The 12,082-nt window shown below is 39.8% G+C and overlaps 1 protein-coding gene across 1 annotated transcript in view; it reads left to right on the plus strand.

Annotated features, from left to right (window-relative positions):
• Itprid1 (ITPR interacting domain containing 1) overlaps positions 1–12,082 on the plus strand; it is a 134,457-nt gene that overhangs the window by 46,122 nt on the left and 76,253 nt on the right. The window contains exons 6-7 of the mRNA XM_021191565.1: positions 1,081–1,167; positions 3,102–3,304. Coding sequence (XP_021047224.1) covers positions 1,081–1,167; positions 3,102–3,304 — 290 coding nt within the window. The remainder of the gene's footprint in view (positions 1–1,080; positions 1,168–3,101; positions 3,305–12,082) is intronic.

The following is a 12,082-nucleotide window of genomic DNA, read 5'->3' on the forward strand; positions in this document are numbered from 1 at the left end:
GAACAATCAAGAAAATGCCCTGCATACATTTCCATAGGCCAATCTGATAGTGGCAACTCCCCATTTGGGGTTTCCTTTGGACAAGTGTTTTTGTTTTGTGAGGCAAGTTGAGAAAAAAATACTAACCAGCACACAAGGCAATAATAAATAAGTAAATAAATAAATAAGTTTTCCCCTTCTATCAAGATCTTCCGCCATTTAAGTGTAGAATTCGTATTATTCAGAAACATGTTCTTTTTCATCTTTAATGAAAAGATACAATTAAATAGAGAGGCAGGGTCCAGATGTTCTTATTCAGTACGGACAGGACTAAAACAAATTTAGCAACTCAAGTTTAGTAACCTTGTCTCCTTGGGAACATTGACATCTGCAGAGTGTTGTTTGATAAATTTTAATTGTATGCCAACTGTCTAATATGATCCATGATATGCCTGAGCTACATAAAATAGAATTGTATTATAATACAGTTCAATTTTCTTTGGAAGTGCTTTAAAATGTTTTGCAATAGAGGTATACTAAATATGGTGATTCTCATTGTCTTGGGTAGTAAGGGACTTCATTACTATTGCATATGGTTGGCCACAGGGGACTCTGGGGACACAGGTTAGAGACTGTTACCCATGTACTGTGAAATCCTTCTTCATTTTGAGAAATGACGTGGAGTACCTCCAGTGGTTGTTTGCTGTAAATCTTTCATCACATAATATTAACTTCTTCCCTCAAGTTGGAGCCTGGCAAAGCTGTGTTCCAGAATGGTCCCCCAATGATTTGCCATCTGTCAAGAGTGAGACATTCTGTCACCTTTATACACACTCACAGTCACCTAACACTTCAATTCTCACACATTCTATAACAAAGCTCAGAAAGGAGGAGCACCCCTCTGCTACACACACCGCCTCCTTCCAAGGTGTGCCCCAGCACCCCTCTGCTACACACACCGCCCCCTTCCAAGGTGTGCCCACTGTGCGGTTATTAGAAACAGGAGGAAACAAAATGATTCCTGGAGAAAGGACATCATCCCAAGGACCTTCTAGGAGAATCGAAACCATATGACTCATCTTTGATCCCCTTGTCTTCTAGATCTCTACATCAATTCTCAGAGACTCCTACCCTGTCCAGAGGGACTAGTTTCAACTCCTGTTATTCCACCACAGGTGTACCTCAAAGGTATGTGAGTTCCAGGCACTTCCATCAAGACAGATGATTCAGTTCAACAACTGGCTTTGTAAAATTAAAAATATCTACTTGAGAAATACTTGTTAAATTAAAGGATGAGAGGGAGAGCAAAAGAGTCCCAAATCCTATTTTTAAGAGTACATTTAAAAAGGCAGTGAAGTTGGAAAGGAGGTTAACTGTCTGTCACTGGGAAATATCTGATAAATGGTTAGATCTATAGTTGCTGCAATTTCATTTGTTGACAAAACAAGTAGGGTGTGTAGGAACTGTAACTCTACCCATTAAAACTATCACTGGGTCATATTTTAAGACAACTATAAGCTGCAAAAAGATACAGAGACCACATTATTATGGACAAGAGTAACAGGAAAATTTATAAAATATGTCTATACTCACAGAGAATAAGATCTGGAGAGAGAACCATGGACTTAGTGGGAGCAGGGTAAGGACTTAGAACAAAGATTTACATGTAATGATTTATTTTTTAAAAGGTACATTTGTTTTATTTCCTGTGCTATTAAATATATTCCAAGTTAATGATATTTTTATAATGATTCAGTAATATGTTTAGTGACAAGCCAATCAATATTCATATGATATCCATGACACTGTACCCTTTGGAAGTCAGGGAAAGTCTGTGTTGACTTTGTGTTGTACCTTGCCCCAGAGCTTAGAATACTACAGATGTTCAAAAAAGATTAGTAAAAACAGACTGAATAAAGATTTATACAGTGGGACCAGTAGATAATAAATTAAATTTTCATGTGGAATTTAGGATTCTCTCCAAACTAATTACTCATTCGAACCTTCTTTATATCAATTTGTCCATGGCATACAACCAACTGATTGTCGCTGCAGCCTTCCAAATCATTTTAATGATTAAGGTATCCTAGCCAAAGCCATTTAGACCCCTCAGTGAGGGTTCCTAGCCTGCCTTTTTTTGTCTTTGATTGGGTCAGAAGGCAAACCATCAAATCTGTAAGTGACATTAGAAATTGCGAACATGATTACAAACCCAAGGGAAGGGGGCTTGCCTGGGGGACTAATGAGACTGAAGCTCTAGAGAGAAAATTATCTAATTGTCTGTGTCTCGAACAAGCTTTTGAGAGTAGAATGGGATGTGAAGGCAAGCAGAGACCTTCATGAAACACACACACATACACACACACGCACACACACACACACACACACAAACCCTATAAGACCTTGTGATAAATCTCAGTCCCCACAGAAACCATGGCATTTGGAAGGTCAAACCCCAGAAATTTTGAGTGAGAAATGAGCTAGTTTACATAAAATTTCTAGGTAATTGATTCTTAATTTCTGTACCAACACAGACTAGAACTATTTAGCGAAAGGATTTGGTGTTTTTGGCCAAGTCAAGACAAAATATAAAGAAACAAATAAAAACCAGAACATATTCTAACCCTACCTAGAAACTTGAAAACATTATTTGGAAATGTTGAACCTATTGTGTGCATTCACTAATACCCTTGGCAGATGGATACCCTGAACTGATACTTAGAAAAAAAAAATCTTTGGGTATCCACTTCCAGGTTGTTGGTGATATTGTGTGTTCTATTTCCTTGATTGCTATCAGTCATTGTTTTAAGGTGATTGTCTGTGTGCTAGGACTTCCACTCCCTACTCTTTCTGCCCTGTCCGATTTAACACTTGCACAGTAGGAAAGGAAAACCAGACGGATACGCTCATAGTATTGTTTGTAAAGCACGGGCACTTGTCCCTAGGTGGGGTGTCTGACTGGCTTCGAAGTGAGCTGTGTGAGAGTGGTAGTGAATTCAGCATCTGTTTGTCTCTTCAAATTCCTTTTCCACTCAAATTCTGGAAGAATGGGTAAGTAGAATAAAATGAACTATGGTTAAATGGACAGTTATACATAAAGATATTCTTATTTTTAATCTCAGCATTCCTGAATGGCTGGAATTTTGGGAAAAAGATCCAGTGGAGATTCTCTTGGACTTGGGGTTTGGTGCTGATGAACCAGATGTCTGCACACAAATCCCAGCTCGGTTCCTTGGTTATAGCTCAGCAGCCAGAGGAATTAACATCCATGTTTTTCTTGAAGCACAGAAGCAGCGGATGGACTTTGAGAACCCTGACTTATATGGTAAGTGGGAGCTGGTGGCATTGCATTTCAACACTTGGCACTGAGTACTGAGGAGGGCCACAGTATTTGACAGATTAGGCTACTGTTTTTATTTGTGATACCACTCAACCCCAAGGGTCTTGAAACAGGAAAAATTGACTTCTCCATCCCTCTGATTGTCTGCCATGGTTTGCTATGTGTATTTGGGAACAAGACTGACCTGCCCCCACAGTGTCACAGAAGTATTTGCCTTGTATCTGCCACAATCTTGGAGTATCACCAATTGCAATGACAGGGGAAACATGGGAAATGGAAATTATACTCATCACAGGTCTTCTCAGATGTCATTGGACAAAACAAGTCACATGACTTCCTAACTCCAAGGCAGTGGAATGTGCAATCCTGTATAAGCCCAAAAGTGAAGCACGCTCCTGGGTGACACTACTCTAGCCACTCCCCAAGAGACAGCCCAGCCTGCTATCATGAAGCTTTGAGTGAAATCTTCCTCCTGACTAGAGGCGGCTTAGACGGCTGCTATCTATGCCTTGAGATGCAGTTGGTTCTCACGACTCACATCTTACTGAACTGTGGATTAACTATACTTAGTTCTTATTGCCAGTATATACTGGCCATGTTTCACCAGCTTGTAGCCAGTGGAATACCTATCACTAAGGTATCTCAGCAGATCCTCTTGGAGAACATGTACCTGAGCAAATAAATTGAGAGAAAGAAACCTAGTAGTAAACAATTGATTTACCACAGGGTTGATTGATAGTCCTTGGGCTCCTAGAGGGAAGCTAGTACAACTTTTTCAAACTCATTGAGATGTGAACCACTCTTGGATCAACAAGGTACACTTCCATGGATTAAATAAAAGAGTTTGAGAAAATCTAGATGGGAAGTTACAAAATTATGATTCTGAAATAAGTTCTATTTTTATATTTTTTTATTGGATATTTTATTTATTTACACTTCAAATGTCATCCCCTTTCCTGGTTTCCCCTCCAAAAACTCCCTATCCCATCCTACCTCCTCCTGCTCTGTGAGGGTGCTCCCCCCACACACATACCCACTCCTGCCTCCCCGTCCTGGCATTCCCTTCAATGGGGCATTGAGCCTTTCTGAGATGGGCCTCTCCTTCCATTAATGTCCAACAAGGACATCCTCTGCCATGGGTCCCTCCATGTGTACTCTTTGGTTGCTGGTTTATTTCCTGGGAGCTCTGAGGGGATCTGGTTGGTTGATAATGTTGTTCTTCCTGTGGGCTACAAAACCCTCCAGCTCCTTCAGTCCTTTCTCTAACTCCTCTACTGTGGAATTTGTGCTCAGTCCAAAGGTTGGCTGTGAATATCTGCCTCTTTATTTGTCAGGCTCTGGCAGAGCCTCTCAGAAGACAGCCATCTCTGGCTTCTGTCAGCAAGCACTTCTTGACATCTGCAATAGTGTCTGGGTTTGGTGACTGTATATGGAATGGATCCCCAGGTGGGGCAGTCTCTGGTTGGCCTTTCCTTCAGTATCTGTTCCACACTTTGTCTCCATATTTCTTCCCTTAAGTATTTTGTTCCCTCTTCTAAGAAGGACTGAAACATCCACACTTTGGTCTTCCTTCTTCTTGAGTTTCATGTGATCTGTGGATTGTATCTTAGGTAGTCCGAGCTTTTGGGCTAATATACACTTATCAGTGAGTGCATACTATGTGTGTTCTTTTGTGACTGGGTTATCTCACTCAGGGTGATATTTTCTAATTCCATCCATTTGCCTAAGAATTTCATGAATTTGTTGTTTTTATAGTTAAGCAGTACACAATTGTGTAAATATACCACATTTTCTGTATCCATTCCTCTCTTGAAGGACATCTGGGTTCTTTCCAGCTTCTGGCTATTATAAATAAGGCTGCTGTGAACATAGTGGAACATGTGTCCTTGTTATATGTTGGAGCATCTTTTGGGTATATGACCAAGAGTGGTATAGCTGGGTCCTCAGATAGTATTATGTCCAGTTTTCTGAGGAACTTCCAAACTCATTTCCATTGTGGTTCTACCAGCTTGCAATCCCACCAGCAGTGGAGGAGTGTTCCTCTTTCTCCACATCCTCCAGCATCTGCCATCACCTGAGTTTTTGATTTTAGCCATTCTGACTGGTGTGGGGTGGAATCACAGGGTTGTTTTGATTTGTATTTCCCTGATAACTAATGATGTTGAACATTTCTTTAGGTCCTTCTCAGCCATTTGGTATTCCTCAGTTGAGAATTCTTTGTTTAGCTATATGCCCCATTTTTAATAGGCTTATTTGGTTCTCTGAAGTCTAACTTCTTGACTTCTTTGTATATATTGGATATTAGCCCTCTATCAGATGTAGGGTTGATAATGATCTTTTTCTAATCTGTTGGTTGTCATGTTGTCCTATTGGCAGTGTTCTTTGCCTTACAGAAGCTTTGCAATTTTATGAGTTCCCCTTTGTTGATTCTTGATCTTAGAGCATAAGCCACTGGTGTTCTGTTCAGGAAATTTTTCCCTGTGCCCATGTGTTTGAGGCTCTCCTCCACTTAGTCCTCTATAAATTTCAGTGTATCTGGTTTTATGTGGAGGTTCTCAATCCACTTGGACTTGAGCTTTGTACAAGGAGATAAGAATGATTCAATTTGCATTCTTCTACATGCTAACCACCAGTTGAACCAGCACCATTTGTTAAAAATGCTGTCTTTTTTCCCACTGGATGGTTTTAGCTCCTTTATCAAAGATCAAGTGACCAGAGGTGTGTGGGTCCATTTCTGGGTCTTCAATTCTGTTTTATTGATCTACCTGCCTGTCATTGTACCAATACCATGCAGGTTTTATCACTATTGCTCTGTAATACAGCTTGAAGTCAGGGATGGTGATTCCCCCAGAAGTTCTTTTATTGCTGAGAATAGTGTCTGCTGTCCTGTTTTTTTGTTTTTTGTTTTTTGTTTTGTTGTTGTTGTTGTTATTTCAACTGAATTTGAAAATTGTTCTTTATAACTCTATGAAGAATTGAGTTGGATTTTTGATGGGGATTGCATTGAATCTGTAAATGCTTTTGGCAAGATAGTCATTTTTGTATATTAATTCTGCCAATCCATGAGCATGGGAAATCTTTCCATATTCTGAGATCTTCTTGGATTTCTTTCTTCAGAGACTTGAAGGTCTTGTCATACAGATCTTTCACTTGGTTGGTTTAGAATCACATTAAGGTATTTTATATTATTTGTGACTATAAGTTCTTTTTTTTTTCTCCGAGACAGGGTTTCTCTGTGTAGTCCTGGCTGTCCTGGAACTCACTCTGTAGATCAGGCTGGCCTCAAGCTCAGAAATCTGACCGCCTCTGCCTCCCAAGTGCTGGGATTAAAGGCATGCACCACCACACCCAGCCAAGTTCTTTTAAGTTCACCAAAAGTTAAGTCAATAAAAAGGAAGTATTATCTTAAATACTTTTCTTTTCTGAAAAATACTTCTTGGATTTCTCAGTTTAGTCTCTCTCTCTCTCTCTCTCTCTCTCTCTCTCTCTCTCTCTCTCTCTCTCTCTCTCTCTCTCTCTCTCTGTGTGTGTGTGTGTGTGTGTGTATGTGTGTGTGTGTATGTGTAAAATGGTTCTCAAAATCTCAGGAATAAGTTTTTTATGACTATGCGATCCTGTGAATGTTTTGATGTGTTATTTTTACTTCTAGAAGGAGTTACTATGGTCTCTCCTCCTTCCAAAAATGAAAGTTCCTTCATCAATTTTCTATTTCTAGAGAATATCTAGATTTAGGTAGGCATTTTATAAATGAAATTGATATATTGATTACAGAAAAGGCAGGGCTGGTCCTGGAGTGGCTGACTTGTTTTTATTTCTCTTGCATAGCACAAGTATAATATTACTTCAATAAAGCTAACAAGGTCAAATGTAAACTAGGCAAGAACTGTATTAGTTGGATACTAAAGACAGAACTGAAAAGAATGACTCATTCAAGTTTAGAGCAGAGGGTTTAAACTGGAAAGTAGAATCCGTTACTTAATCTGCCCACAGGCCAACATAAAATGCTAGTTCATACTCAAGACAGTTGTTCTCTGCATTGACTGAACCAAATAAACCAGTAGGTCTGTCTTAGTTGAATACAAAACTTTTTATGAGATTATGGAAGGCAATCATAAAAGCAATTTTCTGTATTAGTTCATGAAAGTGATGATAATATAGGGGAAGAATGTAATCAGAATTATCTAGAAACATAAGAATTCCTCTAGAGGTCTTGAAAGAATTTCACTGGTGTCTGTGAAATGTTCACCAGTTTTTCAAAGCAGAAGGATGATTAGCTGATAGTTCTCCTCTCATATGAAAGAAACGGGAGAGCACAGGATGTGCTTAGGGAAGGCTAGAGAGACTGCCATGTGGGTCCAGACAGAGTGGAAGGCAGCATCCATGATGTGTTATCTCCATTGTCAACTTAACTATATTATTAGAGCGCAACTCCACTGTGCTGTTAGAGAAATCATAGAGAGGATTAATAAAGGGAGGAAGGTCATCTGGGTGTATGGGCAGTCCCATTACATAGGAAGAGCCACGTATAGAATCAAAGGTAGTAGCAGGAGTCCCAGTAATATAGGCACTTGGCCATAGTGGGCTGAAACCATAATCAGCAAAGGTGATTCCCTTAAGTTTTTCCTCTGAGGCATGTAGTGAGAATTTTGGTTTCCTTAAAAGCACAAATACTATGGAGAATATGCGGGGCTTTTTTTGTTTGTTTCTTTGTTTAATTCCAGGTGTGGAATATGGGGGTACTTCAAATTTTCCACAGCAGCTGACTGTGCTTTGCCTTGCTGTAGCAGGAGTGTGATTTTGCCAGCTGTAGTTTCTGCAAATGTGTGACATTTGGAATTCTGGGGACTTTCCAGTGGTTATATAAATGCTATGACCCCGAGAGGCAGGGTTGCTGTTGGTGGGTTGTTGGTTGGTTGCTGTTGGTTGTGGTTTGTTATATAGTTGTGTACAAAGAAGAAACAACAAGAAGAAATTAGATTTCCTGACAGCCAACAGTGAAGATCAAACTTTCCCCAAGGAACTTGATGCCCCTAATCAGCAGGAAGTAATCTAATGGTAGCAATGCCTCTTTTCATTCTATCTCTTTTACTCTCCTATTTGGTGTTGGAGGCTGAAAGGGTAGAAGAAGGGGGTTGGAGAAAGTGGAAGAAATAACTCATAAAGAAGCAAAAGTTTAGCTACAGAGGTATTTGATTATACATTTAAGAGATGCCTGAACAGTACAGAAAATTGGTACTAGAGAAGTAGGGTCTTTGGTGTGACTTTATTTGACAAAATAATTCAGAAGACTTTAGAAGTGGTTTGTAAGATAAATCTTGGGAGGATAAATGAACTGGAGAAGCCATTATAAGCAACATTAATCAGTGATTCTAGAGGGAGCTTGGAAGACCAAAGTGCTGACGGAAAGCAAACAGTGAAGATGAAGCCTGTGAAGGCTAAGGTGTATTCTCCAGTGAGAACTAGGTACAGACTGGAGGCCATTCCTGTGATACTGTGGCAAAACTTCTATGTCTGTTCCAGAGAGGCTTTTGAAGAGAGGCTGAACTTAACTATGATGAACTAATTAGTTAGAGGAGATTTCAAAGCAGACAAGTATCATGTTCAAGTACGGTTACTGCTATTTGTTTCTAGCAAAATGTATAACAAAAACAAGATGTTAATGAGAAGATCTAGAAGTTAGTTAGCCCAGAAATCCATGGAAAACTGGAGTGGAGATCACAACTGTGGAGACAATTGAAGCCATTAGAAGAAACCAAATACTTTGCATCAAAATAATAGAAAAGACCTATTGAGGGCATCTCAAGAATTGGCCTCCAGCTGAAGAGATGCTCAATGGGCAGAGTTCTTGATAGGCAAGTGAGTAAACGAGAGGTTAGACTCCCAAACCCCATGAAAACAATGGGTGAGAACTACGGGACACTTTATTGTTTGCCATGTAAGAAAGAGGGCCAGATTTTAGAGCATGTAGATGTAAAGTAGGCATGGAAGAATGTCTCTAATTCCAACCTTAGGACCCAGACAAAGGATGCCCTGGAGCAAGCTGTGTAGGCAAACAAGCCAAAAGTGTGAGCCCCAAGTTCAACAAAAGACCCTATATCAGTGTATTGGGGGGGGTATGATCAAGGAAGACATCTTACATCAACGATGAGCTGCCACATACACATAAACTCATGTGCATGTGCACCTATACACACATCTACATCTACATCCACACACATAAACATGTACACACCATATACATACACATGCAAAAATGTAAAAGCGTTGGTTGAGACCTCATTAATCACAGGCTCAGTGGAAATGTTTGATTCACTTTAAAGAATTGGTGGAGAGTTTGCCTGTTCACACAAGGCTACTTAAGAAAGTCATCTGGGGACTCATAGGTTGCTTCAGTCATGCCTCAAGGTGGATCTGGCTGCTGTTTGAGCTAGTGATCGACCTTGTCTTCATCAATATGATGCTGCTTTTCTTTTTTATTTGTTTGTTTTTCAAGGCAGAGTCTCATTTTGTAGCTCTGCCTATTCTGGAGGTCACCAAATGTACCAAATTGTCCTCAGATGCACAGAGATCGGTCCGCCTCTGCCTCCCAAGTGCTATAGTTGGAGCCATGTGCCACTGCACCCAGCTTGTGATGCTGGTTTGTAAGCATGCAGGATATAAAAAAATCAAAGGATTATGGATGGAGCCTGAAGGAGTGACCAGTGGTATGCAACTGAAGGCAGTGACTTCCTTTCTTCCTGAATATATCAGTAGCATAATGGTTAGCTGTGAAGAGTGAGGCCCTTTGAGTCCCTCTTCCATCCATACCTGACCATTGAGAGGCACAGTCTTATTTCAAAGTAAAGCCTGGGATGTCAGGCAATTTGCAGAGTTAGGTTCTCTAGAGGTAGGTACTGAGAGGACAATGTCTGTAGCTATGAAATGGAAGCCAAAGATGCAAGAGAGAACCCCAGAAGTTAGAGATCCAGCCACATGGAACATCTGCCATGGAAAGACTACATTGAGCCATAGGATTTAAGGTTTCTCCTCTTGGGTTTAAGCCTTGCTTTGATCTCATCCCATTGTTCTAGGATTCCATCTTCCCCCCCCCACCCCCTTGGAATTCAGAATATTTACTCTAGCTCATCATGTTTCAGAAATGTAGAAACTATTTCTGATCTTACACGGTCTGACTCTTCAGAGGTGACTTTGAACTTGCACTTTTGAGCTGTTTACACTGTTAAGAATGTAGAAACGCTTGGAGATGGACCGATGCATTTATACACGAATCATTCATAAGTCTTTTGAGGGCCAAATGTGGAATGCGGTAATTTAATGAGAGATATGTGGGTAACAAGGTAACAGGGGTATATTTGTTATGGTTAACTTTGGCTGTTAACTATAATGAGAAACAAGAAATTAGAAAAGCACATTTCCGGGTATGTCTGCATGCTTTCAGAAGGGAATACTCTGAAAATGGTGGGGAGACGGTGTTGAATGTAAGTAGCACTGTCCCACAGTTTAATAGAAGACAGAGAGCTTAAATAGAATAGAGAGAACAAAGAAACTTCTAGATATTTATGTTTGTATTCATAGATGAATGTTACTGTCTATCTTAAGTAGAGAAGCCATGCATTCCAGAAAATGGTAGTAAATGCAGAAAAGACTCTTGACTGCACACGGTGCTGAAAATAAGTGGTCAACCCTAAAAAAACATAACATTCCCTTTAAGGCTCATGGAACGTTACCCAGATGAGTTTGGAAAAATCGTAAGGACTGGGAAATAAAAAGGGGGGCGGGTTGCAAAAAGTCCTCTTTTGGGCAAAACCTAGCCATTGCAACCTTGAACTCATAGCTGATAAAGATGTCTGCCGTGACTAGGTCTGCATAAGACTGTGCCCCTCAACAGTCAGGTATGGATGGGAGAGGGACTCAAAGGGCCTCACCCTTCACGGCTAACTATTATACTACTGATATATTCAGGAAGAGAGGAAGTCACTGCCTTCAGTTGCATACCACTGGCGACTCCTTCAGGCTCCATTCCGATGCTCACACAGATAGCACTAAGTAAGGGCTACACAAATCCAGTGTTATAGATCTGGAAAATGGACTTCTAGATATGGGCCAAGGCATAAGATTGGGATATGGAATGATAGGAATGGGAAAGAGATAAAAGAGGGGAGGAGGAGAGTAACCAGAATATATTAACTATATGTACGAAATAGAGAACTAAATTAATCAAAAATATGGAAAAAAGAAAGCCCACTAGCTTAGGCATACATATTCTCTGTCCTCTCCATTTTATCTCTGATGATATAGGCTGTCATATTCTGCCACACCCTCCTCACTATGATCAACTGAAATCTCTGAAAACATGAATAAAAATGAATCACCTCTTCTCTTTTTCCTGAAAGCTTTTCTTTCAAGTATTTGGTCATAGCAGTAAGAAAATATGATATATAGCATGTCTTTGACCAACTATGTTTGCTTTTACCATTATTGAGTCATATAATCTTGATGAAGCCATACTACAAAACTAAAGGTCCTTGTTTTTCCATTACCATAGCTTTATTTTAACAATGTAGAAAAGAACCCACCTCTCCATGACTTACAAAATGACATCATATGCCTAAATTATCTCTTACATCATGAGGTTCCCCCTAAATCTAATTAAGACAGTACTTTTATATATTATCAGAGTATTAATTATTAAGACATATGAAGATACTATATATTATGAAGAAAAAGTAACAAATTGAAAATATGATTCATTTTGAAAACAAA

The sequence above is a fragment of the Mus pahari genome, chromosome 2 (genome assembly GCF_900095145.1).
Source record: "Mus pahari chromosome 2, PAHARI_EIJ_v1.1, whole genome shotgun sequence".
NCBI classification, from domain to species: Eukaryota; Metazoa; Chordata; class Mammalia; order Rodentia; family Muridae; genus Mus; species Mus pahari.